This window comes from Chionomys nivalis, chromosome 7 (genome assembly GCF_950005125.1).
Source record: "Chionomys nivalis chromosome 7, mChiNiv1.1, whole genome shotgun sequence".
Lineage (NCBI taxonomy): Eukaryota > Metazoa > Chordata > Mammalia > Rodentia > Cricetidae > Chionomys > Chionomys nivalis.
The window spans coordinates 75,961,145-75,980,871 of NC_080092.1; the positions used below are offsets into that span (position 1 = coordinate 75,961,145).

General features: G+C 49.1%; 1 protein-coding gene across 4 annotated transcripts in view; it reads right to left on the reverse strand.

The window, feature by feature from the left end:
* Positions 1-487: 487 nt before the first annotated feature.
* The window catches only part of Igf2bp1 (insulin like growth factor 2 mRNA binding protein 1), a 40,718-nt gene continuing 21,478 nt past the window's right edge, over positions 488-19,727 (reverse strand). Inside the window, exons 3-15 of one of the 4 annotated variants that reach the window (XM_057775369.1) lie at positions 15,598-15,646; positions 15,156-15,207; positions 10,319-10,382; positions 9,199-9,480; positions 8,170-8,304; positions 6,772-6,894; positions 6,039-6,174; positions 4,196-4,318; positions 3,769-3,885; positions 3,020-3,094; positions 2,187-2,318; positions 1,781-1,894; positions 488-580 (exon numbers count right to left, since the gene is read on the reverse strand). In XM_057775369.1, coding sequence (XP_057631352.1) covers positions 488-580; positions 1,781-1,894; positions 2,187-2,318; positions 3,020-3,094; positions 3,769-3,885; positions 4,196-4,318; positions 6,039-6,174; positions 6,772-6,894; positions 8,170-8,304; positions 9,199-9,480; positions 10,319-10,382; positions 15,156-15,207; positions 15,598-15,646 — 1,495 coding nt within the window. Of the gene's footprint in view, positions 581-1,780; positions 1,895-2,186; positions 2,319-3,019; positions 3,095-3,768; positions 3,889-4,195; positions 4,319-6,038; positions 6,175-6,771; positions 6,895-8,169; positions 8,305-9,198; positions 9,481-10,318; positions 10,383-15,155; positions 15,208-15,597; positions 15,647-19,727 lie in introns of all 4 variants that reach the window. The other 3 variants (XM_057775367.1, XM_057775370.1, XM_057775371.1) reach the window with 3 other exon arrangements.

A 19,727-nucleotide genomic window follows, 5' to 3' on the forward strand; every position in this document is an offset into this window, starting at 1 on the left:
ATGAATACAGGAAGCGGCAAGATATTGGTCAAGGCATTGAGAGTGGGAGAAATTTTCATCAATTAACCAAGAAGTCAGGTTAGAAAGATTATGGGGTCAAGAAACAAACCGTCCTTTGAGGTTTAATAAAACCTGAAGGAAATTTTATTTCTCTTCCCCACTGGGAGCCGACCCATCTTTCTGATGGAGGCTGGAGAACTTCCTCAAACAATCCACGTTTAAAAGCAACCCAAGCTACAATTGCAAGGGTGGCACTCCAAGGGGTGGACCATCGTGGCCACCTGGCTGAATTGGGGGCGAGAGATCAGGATTCCTCACTGGAACATTTTTCTCAAGACAGTGGGCAAACCTGATCTCCAGCCAGGCCCAAAGCCCCTGATTCCCACTCATTCTCAGGCCTGCTGGGAAGAGCGCACTGGCCCTCCACACTCCAGTTCCGCGTCCTGCCTGCTGATCTGGAGCCATCAGGACAGGAAGGGGCGGTCGGTCACTTCCTCCGTGCCTGGGCCTGGTTGCTCTGTCCCTTCTGGTGCTGTTGCTTAACCTGAGCCAGGATGTCTCGGATCTTCCGCTGAGCCATCTGCATTGAAAACAGGCAAGGAGAGGGAGGATGAGGCCCTCCAAGGAGAGGCCTTGCAAATGGGAAAGACCCGAGGAAGGACAGGAGGGAGGAAGGGAGAGGGCTCATTGGCACTGGTGGTTTCACGTAGATTTCCAGTGCCTTCTTTTGCTGAAACGCAGTGTCAATGCACCTGGCACCGGGTGAGCCGAGATCTACTTCCATTCTTATGGCCTTATTTCCCTCATTTGAATGATGGGTTCTTGTGGGGCTTGAATAATTTACTAGACACAAAACTTGTGAGACAATGCTGGGCCCAGCAAAAATCTTAGCTATCATTCCCATGGTTCTCACTGCTTCTCAAAGATCTTAGCAGAAAGCTACCAACACCAGGGGTGTGCTGTGGAGTTGGGCTGACAGCCCGAGTCTCCAAACCACACAATCAGTCCCTAGGGCCACAGCTCACTGGTAAAGATACGGTACTGGCTGATGATTGAGGGTTTAAGCCCTTTGTCACCAAGCAGTGGTGGTGCACGCCTTTAACCCCAGCACTTGGGAGACAAGAGGCAAGCAAATTTCTGTGAGTTCGAGGCCAACCTGGTCTACAGAGCTATGTTCCAGGACATCTAGGGCTACACAGAGAAACTTGAAAAACAAAAACCAACCCTCCCCGCAAAATAGAGAGCCCCTTTGTCAATCCCTTTCCTCCCCTTGCTTAGGATCAACCAAATTTGAACCTGAGATGGGCGCTGTTTCCCTGGCTTCAGAGCCACCACTGTGACTTGTGGGAAAGGGGCAAGAGTTACAAATGACGCAAAGCCAGGTACAGGGATATGTATGTATGAATACTTAATAAATACAATCATTATATATCGAACGTAATATACTTGGAAACTAATAACTTAATTTTTTTAAACCTCTGAATTGTGTGCATTTGCACATTTAATTCAGAGGACAATCTTCAGGAGTTGGTTCTCTGCTACCGTGACGAGGGTCCCGGAGACTGCACTTGGGGGAACGCTTGGTGATAAGCGCTTTTACCCATGGACCACTGAAGAGCGAAAGAGGAAAACAGTCTCACATCCACTCCTCAACCTGAACCAGCCCAGCCCAGCGCTGAGCAGGCCGAGGACCTGTGCAAGTCACACAGAACGACCTGGAGAGCCCTCTCTCTGCTCCTGGCTCCTGAGTTCTCTGGAGGCAGGGGAGCATGGTACATACCTGGCTGGCATAGAAATGCCCAATGATCTTAACAATGACTTGGTCGTTCTCATCCGGGGTCTGGTCTCGTGGCACTACCACTTCGGCAGCAGTCAGGTTCTGCAGTTCATTCACCTAGGGGTGGGACAGCCAGAGGAGCTCAGAGCACCAGCAATGAAATGTACAGGGGCGGAAGGCAACTCAGTGGGAGAATGCTTTGATTAGTGTATTTAAGGTCCTGAGTTCAAGATGTAGCACCAAAGGGAAAAAAAACCACGGTGGGACTGGAGGATGGTGAGAGAGGTGAAGGGCACTGGCCTGGAAGTAGAGTCAAGTCAATGGACAAATGAGGGTAAAAGTGAAGAAGACTAGACCAAAGGGCGGGCTGGAGAGGCCAAGCCTAGAGCCTTCAGCCCTCGGAGCTTACCGTTTTGCCGCCTTTGCCGATGACCCGGCCAGCTGCTGAAGCTGGCACGCGTATGTGGGTCTCCAGCTTTACCTCCTCCTTGGGACCAAAGAAATTCTCTTCTTTTAGTTTGCCATAGATTCTTCCCTGAGCCTAGGGAGGAGGCCATGGTTAAAAGCAATCATGTATCTGGGTGAAAGGCCCTAGGCTCCAGACCAGCCTTTCCCACCCAAGTGGCCAGAACTCTACCTAGGAGGACCAACCAGCTATAAAGCAGGTGGTTACAATGGTTCCCTCATTACCTGTAATGCTGGAGACCTTCAGATTATGACCCATGAGGAAATGAATAAATATCCCAGCGAGGATCTGGTCTACAGATCTGGTTCTGGGCCAGCTAGAGTTACATATGGAGACCCTGCCCTGCTCTCTTCCCACCTCCCTCCTAAAGGAGAACCGAATAAACACTGGTTCTAGGACGACTTGAGATGTGGCAATAACTAACGCATCACAACCATGAATGGCAAGAACTGACTCTGGGTACCTAGAAAGTACCCTGCCTCAAGCCTCACAGAGATCAAGTGAAGCAGAAGCAGCACAGACATAAAGGAGACGGGGAGCTGCCATCAAATGCCAACACCCCAGATTCCCTTCTTTCTTGCATTCCTGAGTGGGCACGTGGAAGCGAGAAGGAAGTGGATATGAACAGCTATTAAGCTTTATAGCGCTTTGAAAGCGGCTTTGCAGCTCTCCTGCAGAAAAGACTAGAAGCCGTGACAGCCCCAGGATTTTTCCTGCATGTGGGTTAAGTTCCCAAGCTTGTTACTCTGTGTCATCGTGGAAAATATAAATCAAACCTTGAATTGAGCTTCTGGGGGTCCAGTGATGATAACCATTCGAACTTTGGAGTCAGGTGTTTCCGGTGGAGCTATCTATAAAACACACGGTTGGTCAGATGGGGGTGCTTCCATAGGAAGGCATCCCTACCTCCTGTAGCTCCCGCCCATTGCCCATTCTGCGAGGGGGAGGAGACAGCATGGGCAGCAGGCCAGAAGGACCTGCCTCAGAGATGCTTCCTCAGTAGGACTTCTCAGCCAGCAGCCCCTGAGGCTCTTAGCAGAGCACTGCCAAGAGGCAGGGATCATGTGATGACTAGGTAGGAGGAGGTAGTGGTTATACCTCTTTTAGGGCCCACGGGGGAAACACAAAGCTTTAAATGCTATTAAATGAAACCCATGAGTCTGGACGTGTGAGATCATCAGCACTGGTTTCCTGAGGAGAATCCCCTCGCTCTCCTGGATCCTGGATGCAGGGAGGCAGGACAATCAGCACAGACATACACCACCTGCTTCCTACAACCCATACCAGGAAACTGAGACCTGCTGGAGTCTAGCAGGGGTGGGGAGGTTGGCTTTGAATAGGTCTGGGATGGGGTTCATTCTACTTTGTGGCAATTTCAGCCTTCTATCTATGTAAATACCATCTCTCGGGTAGCCTGCAAACCTCAAGTACTGAAGACACCCACAAGGGACTGGGCTTTCATTCCCCCAAAGTGTGAAGGGAGCCGGAGTCCATACTAGTCTCGGAAGAACTCAGAGCAAATCACCTTGATAGAGGCACTGGCAAACCGTGAGAGCTGTTTGATGTGCTGTCCCTTCTTTCCGATGATGGCACCCACAGCCTGGGCGGGGATGAACACCTGTACCATCTCCTGCTCGGGAGCCTGCTGCCAGGACAGAGGAATCCTTACCAAAGGACCAGGGAGTGGAGCGAGGCAGGACCCAGGAGTCCCTCCACCCTCCACAGTGGGTGCCCAGCTGCACCCTGGGCCACAGAAAGATAGCATGAACTCTTTTTACCTCTCTTCCAGCTAAGGCGAAGCAAAAAAAAAAAAAAATCAAGCGGAAAGCTACTGTCACCGCTTGGCTGGACTACTTTCCTTCTGGCTCCTATACTGGCTACAAAGGTCATCTTGTCGATGTTCCAAACCCCCACACTCCCATGGGTCCCCGGCAATAAATCCTTCCACCTACCATGAAAGAGCTATAGGGAGCAGCCCCAGTGACGCTGCTGGGAGGTGGTGGGACGGCACTGGACGAGGCTGGGAAGAGACCTACAGCAGCCAGGTTGAGACCAGGGATGAGGTGGGACTGCAACTGGAGAGAGGGGAGGCACAGGTCAGCATATCCACAGCTACATGACCTTATCCCGAGTACACCTGCTGGGCCCTGGTAGTGGCTCTGGCTAACTTCCAAGAGCCAGCATGACCAGAGCAAATCAGCTCCCCATTGGAGTTATTTGCTTTTGTACAAAAACCTGCCCGAGCCGGGCGATGGTGGCGCACACCTTTAATCCCAGCACTCGGGAAGGCAGAGGCAGGTGGATCTCTGTGAGTTCGAGACCAGCCTGGTCTACAGGGCTAGTTCCAGGACAGGCTCCAAAGCCACAGAGAAACCCTGTCTCGGGGGGGGGGGGGAACCTGCCTGGCACTGTGGTTTCTCTTGAGCCATGGAGATATCCTCGCTGGACCATACTGGAGACCTACAGCAGGCTCCCTAGTTATTTCTGTCACATTAATGGAAACAAAAAAGGCTTATACCTGAGAATGTGATGCCCCTCCAGGAGAAGCTGGGACAACTTTCCCTTTGATTCTTGGGGCCCAAGTAGTTCTGAGCCTTTCTGCTAAGTATATCACCCCCAGTTTCCTTTAAAAGACCAAGACGGGGCTGGGCATGGTGAAAATAAACTCCAGCCTTGGGAGACAGGCTAACTCTGCGAGTTAGAGGCTAGCTCTATTATCAAGTTCTAAGCCAGCCTGGGCTACACACTTAGACCGTGTCTGAAACAAGACGAGATGGTGCCAAGCAAAATCAGATCATAGGGACAGGGAGATGGCTCGTGCGTGAGAGCACAGAGGACGGAGTGGGAATCCCAGCACCCATGGGAACGATCCTATCTGTAGCTAGCCCAGTGGGGTTTGGGGGACAGAGACAGGACTGCTGGGTCTTGCTGTCAATTAGTTCCAGGTTTGTAAATGACAGTGTGTGAATAGAACGAAGGGACAAGCGATAGAGCAGAACACCTGATTTCCTCCTCTGGCCACACACACACACACACCCCAAAATAAAAATCCTATGAGCTGGGTGTGGTGGCACATGCCAGTAAACTCAGCATTTGGTAGGTCAAGGTAAGAGAACTGAATTCAGTTCTAGCCTACATATTTAAGTCCTGTCTCAAGGGGAAAAAAAGGTTGAAATTATGACTCTTCTGTCTACTACGGTACACAACTTTTTCTGGAAAAGGATCACAGTATCTAGATCAGATTGGCTAAAGTATAGAAATTCATGAAACCTAAAATTATGCCTTCAACCCCATTGCAGGAGGCAGATGATGAGCCCTGTTGAGTAAATACAGCTACGCGCTTTCGGCAGCAGAGTGTCTACCTGCAATGTACAAGCCTTGATCTCCAGCAGCACCACTGCCACCAGAACAGAGATGTGTATGAGTAAGTCTAAAAGCACAAACTGAGGGGCTGGAAAGGTGCCCCAGTGGCTAAAGGCACTGGCTACTCTCCCAAAGGACCCAGGTTCAATTCCAATCACCCACATAGTAGCTCACAACCATTTGTAATTCTACTTAACCAGGGAATCTGATGTCTTCTTCTGGCCTTGGTGGGCACCTGGGATGCACATGGTATCCTCACATACGTGTAGGGAAAACAGGCATAAGAAAAGTGCTGCTGCTGCCCTTGCTGGGTTCAGAGAAGGGACTGAAGAGGGGACAGGAATGTAGTTTGGAAGAACGGCTTTTGCCCATCTCCTGGGCCGACATTCAACTCTCAGCAACAAAGACAGGAAGGTGCCCCCTCTCACTCACACTCATGGCTGCTACATCGTTCTCGTAGGCCTCTCGAACTTTCTTCATGATCTCTTGCTCAGCCCTGCAGCAGTTCTCAATGGCCCCCTTCACGGTGATGGTCCTCTCAGGGTTATACAGTGTGAGATCCTGGAGCCTGGCAGGAGAGCAGGGCAATGTTAAACAGTGGGCAATGCAGGACTAGGACCAGCTGAGTTACAGGGCCAGCACTCTTCAAGGTCGTCCAGCTTATCTCTGGCCTCAGGTAGCTGGGGCAAGGACTGGACAACCAAGAACAAAACCTTCTGTGACAGGTGCAGTCCCCAGACACGCAGGATGGCTGCAGGTGGCCCCTGGTGCTCTGCAGAAGAGGTGCCCTACAGACAGGTCAGTCTCCAAAGGACGGAGAGGCAGGGTGCTTACAAATAGCTAAGCCCGTGACTTTCACTGGTTCTCCAGAGAAAGACCAGCGCACCCACCCTGAAAAGGACCAAGGTTTGTGCACCACACACAGTGGCAGAAACCTAAAGCCCACACCCTAGCTGCAGGCTTTCCTGGAGATGTCCTGGGGAAGACTGTGCCAAGAGGAGGGGTGCTCCAACCCTTGAGAGGTAGATAAGGATCCCATTCCATCTTCGATTTGCCTTAGGCCAGCAGAAGCAGTGCCCAATTTAAAAGACTCAGTGATGAAATTCCCTGGTACCCCAGGCCCTGTGCTCACCACTTCTGAAAAGGGAACCAGTGAAAGCCTTACGATGAGATGGTGATCTTTGTTTCTGTGTCTTGCTCCACCTTCTTCAAGTTCCTGCCTTCCTTGCCAATGAGACGCCCCACAAAGTTATTATGGGCCAGGATCTTCAGGGGAACCTCATCTGCCCTGGGGAGAAAATGGGGGACAGACCAGTCAATAGAGTCAACGAAGATTCAAACATGATGGGGTCACTCTCAACTGACAAACCCAGGAAGACCCACCAATCAAGTGTCAGAAGACTACAAAACCCAGTAGATCAATGTTCTACAAACAGACAAATGGTCAGTGAGGATGGACTGTGGAAGGCAGGATGATCTTGGGAGCCAAAGCTTTATTTATCTTAACTGTGATCATGGTTTCAACAGGTACTGACACACACAAATCAAAACTCAAACTGCACACCTGAGAAATCACCAAACTGTACACAGGAAAAACAAGTGCAATAGGGTTTGAGAGTTTAGCTCAGTAATTTAGCTGAGCTGTCCACCCCACCCCCAAGGTGAAGGGGGCTGAGGGAGCAGCAAGGAAGGGGAAACAATACACAATTAAGCCAGATATGGTAGCATGTGCCTTCAGTCCTAGCCACTCGAGACTGAGGCTAGAGGATCCATTGAGCCTGGGAATTCTAGGCTAACCTAGGCAACACTATAAACAAACATTATTGTACTAACTGAAATCCAATAAATCTACATCAAGAAAATAACAACAGAGTTGGGTGGGGCGGCAAATCCCTTTAATTCAGCACTCAGAAGACAGAGGCAGGCATTATGTCTAAGTTTGAGGCTAGCCTAGTCTACAGACTAAATTCTAGAGCTAGAAACTATTGTCTTAAAAAAGGAAGAAAAGAAAAGCACACCTTTAATCAATCCTAGCACTTGGGAGGCAGAGGCAGGCGTGCAGGATGTTTGGTCTACAGAGTGAGTGCCAGGACAAGAAACCCTGTCTTAAGAACAACCCTATCTTGAAAAATAACAAAAACAAAAAAAGCCCCAACAACGGAAATATTGTGGTGATGCACAAGTATTATTAACAAGACAACAAATTCCAAAGCTGGACTGTGGAAGACCCTGCTCTCCCTTTTAAGGGGCAGGGAGACAGAGAGAGAGAGAGAGAGAGAGAGAGAGAGAGAGAGAGAGAGAGAGAGAGAGAGAGAGAGAGAGAGAGAGAGAGAGAGAGCGCGACAGGGGCATAGAGAATGTGTGAAGATGACTGTATGAACATAAATACAAACACTGAGCACATAAAATTTCTAGATGATTATTCAAGGAGAAGATCTTATCTCTAGCTTTTGTGCAGTTTGTGACTCTGTACGGCTATTAACAATTACAAGTAGAGGCTGGGGTGCGGCTCAGCAGCCAAGCGTCCGCCTGGCACGTGTGAAGCCTGGGGCTTGGATCTTACGTTTTGGTGTCCTTTGCCTCCTTGTGCATTATCTCCAGGATCATCTTACAGGCCGAGGAGCAGCCTTCAGGAGTTGAATGTACACTAATGGCCTTCTCGGCAGCCCCTGCGTTCTCCTTCCTATGCACGTCTATCCTGAGGACCACAAGGAAAGAGCTGGTTAGTTTGTCTCTAATAACACAGACTCCTCATCTCTTCTCAATCAAAGGCATAGAGAATCCACTTTCAGCTGGGTGGTGGTGGTGCACGCCTTTAATCCCAGAATTTGGGAGGCAAAGACAGGCGATCTCTGTGAGTTCGAGGCCAAGGCCAGCCTGGTCTGCAATAGCTGGTTCCAGGACAGGTTCCCAACCCTATCTTGAAAAACCAAAAAAAAAGAGAGAGGAATCCACTTTCCCTGGAATGGTGCCTGTCAAGTATAGAACCAGGAAAATAAAGATGGAGCCAGGAAATCATGGCCAGGTGCTGTTCTGCCTGCCTCCTCCAGTGACTGGAGAGGACAATGCAGCCTACTTCACAGCTGTTCTGTGCGAACACGCCCACGGGTGTGTGAGGTAGAGAAGTTCTTTCCCCTCCTAGTGCACTTTCAGACACTGCATCAGGGAGACACACTGCCCAACTACAAGTAAATGAGTGACTTTCCATGAATACGGACACAACCTGGCTGTTCTTTCTCATAAGCACCAATCGTCAAAGGTAAGGGAAGCAGGTGACCACACTACAGTGTAAGACAGAAGATAATTATGACGTATGCCAAAGGGCTGAGACTTTAGCCAAGCTGTGGTCACCATCAAGGATGCCTGAGGACTGAGGGACTCAACTCACAGGGCTGGATTTCCTGGAGCAGCATCTGCTATGAGGAATTATGGAACTCTTTCTGTTGTTGAAATTGTATGGACCCATTCCATCTCATTTGCCCAACCTCCAGAGAGGTGTCAACAGGGACCACCCATGTCCCAAGCAACAATTCCCAGGAGAGAGATGCTGATGCTCCAATCAGCTGCTTTCCAGGGCCTTCCCAGTACTCACTTGGACTGAGTCTGTTTTGTAATGTTGCGGATGGTGGCGCCCTCCTTGCCAATGATAGCGCCTACGTACTGCGTGGGCACCAAGAGTCGGAGGGGGATGTCTACTTGCTGCTGCTTGGCCGGAGCGCCTGCGGCCACAGGTGATCCTTGCCGGGGCTGGCCCCGAGAGCCAAAGCCTCCACGGCGCCCATTCTCAGGACCCTGTGCTATCTGCTCATCAGGTATGTATGAGACTTTCAGGGCATGATTCTCCAGTTGATGACCGTTTAGTTTCATAATGGCTCTGGGGACAGAGAGGAAGTTCAATGGTCACTCCAACCATGTCAATCACATCCAGTGCTTCCTTCCACTAAGAAACTACTGGGGACCACTCTGAAGATGGGGAGATAACCCTGTCTGCCACCGTACCGTCTCTAGGCAACCTTCCAGTCTACAAGAGAAAAGATACTATGGGAAAAGTCATCAATACAGCAAGGCTTCACTCATGCTTTTCCATTTAAGACCACTGGAAAAGGTTGAGGCAAGAAAATAAATTAACAAAATGGGGGAGGGGAACCCTGTGCCAATCAGAGCTATTATACAGCATGTGGTCTGTCCACTCCAGGGAGTGAGAACCGTAAATGCTGATCTTAGAGGGGCTGGGACTCATGGCAGTGGTGATGAGGACTCTTGGGAGGGGGTGTTAGCTGGACTCCTAACCACCCTGCACTACATACTTGATCCAGAAGCAGCAACCCACACCTATAATTCCAATGTTCAGGAAATAGGGGGTAGGAAAACCAGACCAGGATAGCCCTTGGCTATGTAATAAGTGAACGGGAGATCATTATCAAAATATAAACCTTTGATCCTTCTTCCTTTTTTGAACGAGGCAGTTCCTCCCATAACCAAAAGATGGCACTAGCGACACATACAGGACTCTGCAATCCTGGGTGCCCAGAGACAACCTTCTCCCTAGTCGCCCCCTCCCTCCAGTTGATTTTGTGAGATCCTAGGGTCAACTAAACCAGCACCAGAAGCCAGCTGAGGATTCCCACCTAGACCTACCCATGGGGCTCTGAGTAGAAGACCGAACTCCAACACCCCTCAGAGACCCCCAGTTCCACTGCAGAGGTACTCACTGCCTGGTCTGCTCCCGGTTGGAGTAGGTGACGTTGACCACTGCCGTCTCACTTTCTGTGTTCACTGTAGAGACAACGGGCCACCAGAGTTAGAGTTCTGCCAACAAACTCCAACCTGTTTGTAGCAGTGGACTACCCTGACCTTAGAATATACCCAAAAGACAAGTGAAAATAATCTGCAGGAGACCTTCTCCAGAGACACTGGAAGCCACGCGAAGAAGCCAGGCTAGCCAAGTCTCCGCCTTTCAGATGTAGCAATGGCATAGCAAGACCAACAACACCCACCCCACGCTCATTCACACTCTGAAGGCAAACTTACCTGGAAAGTTCAATTAGCAAAAAGGCAACACCCAGTGGCTGAGGTTAGCCATTTACAGAGGTAACTGTCAAGAAAACGGCCTGAGTCTCTTTCCCTCAATGGCTGAAGAGACTTGGGACTACCTATGTCCATTTTATGAGCTTGGACTTGTTGATTATCTTTTTTTTTCAAGACAGGGTTTCTCTGTGGTTTTGGAGCCTGTCCTGGAACTAGCTCTTGTAGACCAGGCTGGTCTCGAACTCACAGAGATCCGCCTGCCTCTGCCTCCCAAGTGCTGGGATTAAAGGCGTGTGCCACCACCGCCCGGCTATTTTTTTTTTTTTAATTAATTTTGTGTTATTGGAAGTTGCATCCTTGCACATTGACCTACACCCTCAACCTTTGTGAAACAAGGCTTACTCAATAGCTCAGGCTGGCTTGCAGCTCACTATGTAGCTAAGGCTAACTTTGAACTCACCAGCAGGACTAAAACTAACCCACTTCAGTGATGGGAAGTGTTATTTCATTAAAAAGGAGAGAGAGAACGAGAAAGCAGAAAGATGGGCATTCGAGACTGATAAAGAAGGCTTGATCGGGGCTGGAGAGATGGCTCAGCAGTTAAGAGTACAGGCTGCTCTTCCAGAGGTCCAGAGGCTCACAACCATCCATAAGGAGATCTGGCTCCCTCTTCTGGCCTGCAGGCATACATCCAGACAGAATGCTGTATACATAATAAATAAATAAATCTTTAAAAAAAAAAAAAAAAAAGGCTTTGTCTCAAAAGCTACCTCAGCGATGGCTCAGAGGCTAAGAGCCCCCAGGACATGGTTCAATCCCAGAACCAACAGAGTGGTTCTACCCTCTTCAGACACTGCATACACATAGTGCAGATACACAGATGGAGGCAAAACACCCAGACACATAAAGTCAAAAATAAATAAAAATAAAAACAAGGGACTGCCGAGATGGTTCAGTGGAAAGAAAACAGGCACCTGCTGCTAAGGGTGAGAACCTGAGTCCCATCTCTGGGCCCCAAATTGTCATCTGACCTCCACAAGATGCCATGCCATGTATATTATATGCACATACACAAGCACAATAAATGCAAAAAAGAAAAAATAAGGGGCTCTTATCTGATAAGGAGAACCGAGCAGTTAAGAGCACTTGCTCCCCTCTTAGAGTTTCAGTCCCAGCTCATTCCCTCCTGGCTCCAGGAGACAGAGGCAGGTATATCTATGTTTTCAAGTCCAGCCTGGTCTACATGCAAGTTCCAGGCCAGCCAAAGCTACATAGTGTGACCCTGTCTCAGATAAACTAAAATAAGTAAATAAAACTTAAAAAAAAATTTAAAAAGTGACATTTGAAGCTGAGCATGGCCATGCATGCCTGCAATTCCAGCACTCAGAAGGCTGAGGCAGGAATACTGACTGTCATGATTCAAGACCAGCCTTTGCTACACTGTAAAATAGGCCAGCCTGGGCTACAGAGAGACAGTCTTTCTCAAATAAACCAGTAGCTGACATTTAAAGCTGGTGCAGCAGGACGCACTAGTAATCCCAGCAAACTGAGAAGATAAGGGTGGCCGGATCTCCTGGGCAGCCAGGGCCGATAGTGAGCGTGAGGCCAGCCAGGACTACATAGCAAGGCTCTGCCTTAAAAAGAAACCATACATTTGAGCTGTGTGTGGGTGGTGCAGACCTGCAATCCCTAAGCAGAATCATGTCTAAGGCCTGCTTGGGCTGGTGAGAGCCTTGAGCAGATCTGTGGGATCCTTTAAACTATTTTAAAGTATTGTGTGTGTGTGCGTATATATTCAGATGTGGAGGTCAGAGGGAGTCAGCTCTCTCTATCCGTCATGTGGGTTCCAGGGACAGATTAAGGTGTCAACCTGAAGGAGCCTATACCTTTCAGTGGCAGCTGGCTGCCTGCTCAGTGTGGCCCCCAGGTGTGTCTAACTCAGGAGTTCAGTTGGAAGCAGGACTGGGCAATAGCTCTCAGCGAATCCCACTACGTTCTGGCATTTAAGATGAAAGACAAGTCAGAGGATTAGAGCAGAGAAAACGGCACTTCACTGCTGAGTAGGCCATGCCTGTAATCATCCGTCAGCACACACAGCTTGCCCCTTCCCACAAAGAATTTAGAAATGAATATTTATACCCCAGACAGAGCAATCGCTGCTCCTTAAAGATCTCCAAAAGTGGGGCTGGAGAGATGGCTCAGAGGTTAAGAGCACTGACTGCTCTTCCAGAGGTCCTGAGTTCAATTCCCAGCAACCACATGGTGGCTTACAGCCATCTATAATGAGACCTGGCGCCCCCTTCTGGCCTGCAGGCACACGTGGAAAGAATGCTGTACACATAATATAATAAATAAATATTAAAAAAAAAAAAAGATGTCCAAAAGTGGGCTGCTGCACTAGTCGCAATAAAGAAATACACCGACCTAAAGCGGTCACAGGAGGCACCGCTCACGCACCCTCCCTGACCCCACAGACTGGAATATTATTTAGTCATAAAAACCTCAAATCCTGTCATCTGTGACTAGACTAAATTAAACAAGCCAGGTTCTAAAGGACAAGTCACCGCACACTCTCAGGAATGTGAAGGCAGACGGAGAATGGAAGGGAAAGGGGAGGGAAGAGCAAAAGGAGAGGAAATGGGAAAAAGATAAAAATACTGGGAGGATCCAGGACAGGCTCCAAAACCACAGACAAACCCTGTCTCGAAAAAAAAAAAAAAAATACTGGGAGGAGGAAAGGTGATCCCACTGAACTCGAGAATAGAAGGTAACAAGGAAGGGAGGCCTGGGCCGACTGATGGACAGGAGACACAGTCCAGGATGCTCCTCTGCGTGGTGTGACGGCCACAGACCACACTGCATCATGTATTTCAGTGAGCTGCAAGATTCTGCATCTTCAGCCAGGCGGTGGTGGTGCACGCCTTTAATCCCAGCACTCGGGAGGCAGAGGCAGGTGGATCTCTGTGAGTTCGAGACCAGCCTGGTCTACAAGAGCTAGTTCCAGGACAGGCTCCAAAACCACAGAGAAACCCTGTCTCGAAAAACAAAAAAAAAAAAAAAAAAAAAAGATTCTGCATCTTCTTAAAGAAATGACAAAGTGAGGAGACTCATGCTTCACTGATTTAAGCAGAACATGCTACACACGCATCACATGGCACCCATTAACATGCAATGCTCTTACGTGTCTAACACAACCCTATGTGCAACCAAACATCACAAGCCCATTTTCTCTGCAAGAGGTTACAAGCCTAGAAACAGAGGACCCTCAAAATGACGGCTAATTTGTATGGCCTAGAATTCCTATTACTCTTCTCTCCGTGGGCACATCTGTCAAAAGATTTTGCATATACAAACTATTAGTGAAATAAACTCTGTTTGTTTGGGGGTAAGGGTCAGAGGTTTTTTTGATTTCTCTGGATAGCCATAGCTGTCTTGGAACTCGCTCTGTAGAAACTCAGAGATCCGCCTGCCTCTGCTTCCCGGGTGCTGGGATTAAGGTTGTGCGCCACCAGCCACCACTGCCCAGTTGATGTGAGGACTTTTCAGTTCCTCTGGAAGTGGAATTAGATGGCTATGGGCTGCCTTTTGGGTGCTGGAAATCAAAGCTGGGTCCTCTAGAACGGCAGCCAGTGCTTAGTCATTTAACCATCTCTCCAGCACTCTCCCCAACTCCCTGCCCAAGCTCCTTTTATTTTATGCTGCTTTGCCAAGACAGAGTCTCTCTGTGTAGCCCTAGTTGTCTTGGATTTCACTCTGTAAACCACACTACACTCAGGAAAGTTTTGGATCCAGCAGGGATTAAAAGTGTATACTACCACATCCAGGAATTCTTTTTTTCCTGGTAAAAGTCAGGCGTGGTGGCACATGCCTTTAATCCCAGAATTTGGGAGGCAGAGGCGGGTGGATCTGAGTTCAAGACCAGACTGGACAACAGAGATAGTTCTAGGGAGGGAGGGAGGGAGGGAGGGAGGGAGGGAGGGAGGGAGGGAGGGAGGGAAGGAAGGAAGGAAGGAAGGAAGGAAGGAAGGAAGGAAGGAAGGAAGGAAGGAAGGAAGGAAGGAAAGAAAACAAGGTCTCTCCAGGAGCTTGATTAGGCCAAACAGCCTCAAACCCAGAGATTTTCCTGCCCCTGCCTCTCAATAGCTGGGACTAAGTGCACCCAGCCCCTATAAATTCCCATTCTTAAACTTTTACTGAAATACTGTGATTCCTGTTAGCCTGGGACTTAGACTCAACAAAAAAGGTGATGAAGTCAGGTGTGGTGGTCCACATCTTTAATCCCACACTGAGCAGAGAGGCAGGCAGATCTGAATTCAAGGCCAGCAAGAGAGAAGAGTCCAGACTGCCTAACACACAGCAGTCCAGTCTCATGGTTGTACACAGCAGGGAACGTGCTGGGGCTGGATATCTCCCGTACGCCCACTCTGTCTGGATCTTCCCAGTGGATCTGAACACAGAACAGCTTGATGCTGAAGCAATCCAAGTCCTTGCACACTCCCTCATCCCTTGACCCAGTCTTACCTTGTTCACAGTTCTCCACCGTACCGTACTGGGCCAGCAGGCTGTCCAGCACCTGGAGAAGTAGAAGAAGGCTGAGAATCCCAGGGCCCAGACACCCCTTGCCCTAAAGCTCTGGTATACCAGCAGGAACTAGACATTTGGATAACATTTCGCCTAAGGTTCCAACGTCCTAGACTCCTGCCAATAGCAACCCTAGTGTTTGCAATAACCCTGGCTCTGGGCTAAGGGACTTCGTAAAGCAGACTCAGACTTCTGCCATCAGGATTCTAGAACTCAGAACACTGCTACCTCCTTAATGCCTCTTGCCCAGAGTATGAGCACAAATGAGATCCCACCCAACACGCAGGGGAGACCTCTCTAGTCACGTCCACCGATTCAGCAGGACACAGTCCCTGTCCTGTCTCTGCACTCCACCCCATAGGGCACTTCCACAAACACTTACTTCCCATCGGAGCTGAGGTGGAATATTTCGGATCTGAATTTTCCGACTCCTGAAATGAAAGGAAAAAAAAATTAGGAAAATTCCAGATGATTAGAGGCAGGCGGATCTCTGGGAGTTCGAGGCCAGTCTGGTCTACAAGAGCTAGTTCCGGGACAGGCACCAAAGCTACAGAGAAACCTTGTCTCAATAAACAAACAAACAAACAAACAAACAAACAAACAAAAATCCAGATGATTTAGGCCCCCATGACCTGGCAGTCTCTAACCCTTGTCCCAGCTTGCTATCTTACCAAAATCGTAGAACGGTGGCTTCCTCCACAGGGCCAGGGGCTGAACTCAGGCTAGATTCCCCAGCCCTTAACATAGCAACTGAAAGCCAGGCAGTGGTGGTGGCACACGCCTTTAATTCCAACACTCAGGGAGGCAGAGGCAGGTGGATCTCCGTGAGTGTGAGGCCAGCCTGATCTACAGAGTGAGTTCCAGAACAGGCAGAGATACACAGAGAAACCAGGGTGGGAGTGGGAGGCTGGGAAGCAACTGAAGCCAAGTGGTGGTGGTTCACGCCTTCAATCCCAGCACTTGGGGAGGCAGAGGCAGGTAGCTCTCTGAGATCGAGGCCAGCATGATCTTCATAAAAAATTCGATGATAGCCAAAGTATACAGTGAAACCCCAATTCAGGTAAACAAAACCAAACCAAAAAGAATAGCAACACAAGCCGGGTGGTGGTGGCGCACGCCTTTAATCCCAGCACTTGGGAGGCAGAGGCAGGCGGATCTCTGTGAGTTCGAGACCAGCCTGGTCTACAAGAGCTAGTTCCAGGACAGGCTCCAAAACCACAGAGAAACCCTGTCTCGAAAAACCAAAAAAAAAAAAAAAAGAGAGAGAGAGAATAGCAACACAATAGGAATGCAGACTTTAGAGCGGGGAGGCCTCATTTTACAGACCCAACTACTAACTAGTAGGATCATGGGGAGGAACGCGGAACCAGATGCTCTCAGCAAAGGACCACATGAGGCTTTGGCGTTTGCTATGGCTTAGCTTTCCCATGTAGTGTCCAGCACTACGGCAAAGTCAAGGGGCTGGAGAAATGGTGCGGGGACTCTTACAGGACCCGAGATTGAGCCCTAATGTGCATGCGAGGCAGCTGACAACTGCTTGGCACTCCAGCTCCCGGAAATCCAGCGCCTTGGCCACCTCAGGCACCTGACTCACAGGAACATATCCATACATACATAGTAAAATAATAAATCTCAAGACAAGTAAGACTAACTAATTCAACAGTCTTTCACTGGCACCTACCTCAAACTCTACTTTGCTCCTGAGGTTGGGGTTGTGGGATGAAAAGAAGGGGGAATGCCTGGCCCAGGTGCTCACCCCAGATTAGGGGAAACAATATATGCCAACAATTACAGAAGATAATAGTACAGTGGGTAAGCCCTTGGCACAGCGAGGGATCTAAACCACTTATTAGCACTGATCTTTAGAAGATTATTTAACTTCTTTGAGGCCCAGTCTCCCCTTTTGTACAACAGGGATAATACCTATTCACAGGTGGGAGGTGGCATAGATATTTGTAAGGACTTGGAGTAAGTCCTTAAACTGTAACAATAGATCTATCTGGGAGCGGAGAAGTCTCCAGAGTGATCAACACGAGCCTGAAACCACACCTTCTCTGCCCGGTGACCACACTATTCTTACTCCATCCCAGCTTTCAAAGGGCTCTGAAAAGGAAATATTTCCCGTGAGGATCACTTTCAGGTTCAGGGCTAACTCCCAGAGCAACTGCTCACCACCCAAATCAATACCTTAATCCCGGAGTTTAAAACATTTCAATTGACTTGATGCGTTAGTCAATTGTCATTTAGATCTGTGTATCTTTGATCCTGCACAAGCCTTTAGTTCAAAGACAAAGTTTAGGGGTTGGATAGGCGGCTCGGCAGCTAAGAGCTACATGCTTTTCTAGAAGAGCAGGGTTTAAGTGCCAGCATACATATGACGTGTCAGAACCCCTGTAACTAGAGGAGAATCAGAGGCCCTCTTTTGGTCTCCATGGGCACTGCATATACATGCAGGCAAAACAGTTACGCACGTTAATATAAAATAAAGATTTGCGTCAATTGATGGCAGGCCTCAGTGACCTACCAGATGAGCCACTATCCAGTTTGGGGGGGGGGGGCAGAGAAAACGAATGCTATGCCCTAACTGGATGCATTGGCCTTGGCTGTCCCAGGCCAGTATCTTTACGAAGGCAGAGTCTAGTCTCAGGGAAATAAAAATGCAGGGTCTCTGTTACCCCTTCTAGTCTGAAATTCTGCCAATGACAAGTCTTTATATATGAGCCACAGCAAGGACACTCTGGGATGAAATAGTTATTATTATTATTATTTTTGGTTTTTCGAGACAGGGTTTCTCTGTAGCTTTGGTGCCTGTCCTGGAACTAGCTCTTGTAGACCAGACTGGCCTCGAACTCCCAGAGATCCGCCTGCCTCTGCCTCCTGAGTGCTGGGATTAAAGGCGTGCGCCACCACCGCCCGGCTGGGATGAAATAGTTAAATGAGCTGGGCAGTGGTGGTGAATGCCTTTAATCCAGCAAGGCAGACAGATCTCTAAGTTTGAGGCCAGCCTGGTCTGCATAGTGAGGTCCAGGACAGCTAAGGTTACACACAAAGAAAAACACCCTGTCTCAAAAAACCAAAAGACGGAAAGACAAACCGATGTAACTCAGTGGGGACAGTATTCCCCGGAAAGCACAAGCCCTGAATTCAAGTTTCAGCACAGAATGGTAAGCATGGTGCCAATGCCAGTAATCCCAGCACCCAAAGACACACACAGACACAGACACACACACACACACACACACAGTCATCAAGCTAATTCTGAGTCCTTAGACTGCATCCCATCAGGCACCAGGTCCAAGGACTGGCCAAAAAGTTGTAGATATCCCTCATAAGGGATTTTCACAAAACACATCTGACTTGGTGAAGAATCTGGGAAAAGAAAAGAACACTGCCTTGGTCTAAAGGCGGAATGGTCCAGCCCAGGGCGCCTCCTTCCAGCAAATCCTTTTGGATGGAGGGTATAGGATAAGTGCTGCCCGCCTAACAGTCCAAGTAATAAGGCATAAAGCAAATCGTAGTACAAGAGCCTAGTCTGGAAAACAGTCCATTAGTGCACTCCAAGTTCAAGGCCGAAAACTTCCCTCTTCAAACTGCTTCAGAGCTTTCTATTCAGGAGAGGAGAGGTGGTAGCAGAGAAATCACTCTGCAAGGATGCTAATCCACATCCAGAAAGCAAAGGCAGGCAGATCGGCTGGAATGTCTGGAATGTTCCAGGAGGGGGGGAGGGCAGGGCCACCCAACCAATGAAAGAAAGACATCCCAGCAGCCTTCCCTCACACCCCTAGGGCACACACCCCACCCTGAGAACCCACTGTAGGCTTCTCCTAGGCTTCCTTTTCAGCAAAGCCCCTGGCCCTGATTAAAACAGGAGAGGATGGCCTGGAAGAGCTGAGGCATCCTAGGGCCTTTGTCTTCTAAGTCTGGTTTTCCTCTGAGTGTGGGGCCCAAACCGCACAGGACAATGCAGAGACCTGTAACCTGAATTCCCATGCTGACATTACAACCCCCCTGTATAACTCATTATTCCCGCAGAGGGGAGGCCGAGCTGGCTGGTTTAGGTGGTGTGCTGAGTAGACTCAGCTGTTCTCAACCTGTGAGTGGAGACCACTTTGGTGGATCTAACGACCCTTTTCACAGGGGTTGCCTAGCAGCTTTAACAGTAGCAAAATTACAGTTATGAAGTAGCAAGAAAAATAATTTTAAGGTTGGGGTCACCACAACATGAGGAACCGTATTAAAGGGTCACAGCGCTGGGAAAATTGGGAACCACTGGCCTAGAAGAAGCTCCTTCCTGATGTATCCATCGGGTCATGAGCACAACCAACGCCCACTTCACTTCACATTGGTTTCTCCTGGTAGAAACTAACTCCAGTAAAGCTCTTGTTAGTACTTGAGAGGAGACCAGAAGGCAGGGTGGACAAGCACCACTTGGTGGGAGAGACAGTATTTAGATTCATTCACAATAATGAGGGAAAAAAATCTTATAAAATGGCGACTGTCTATGAGCCCCAC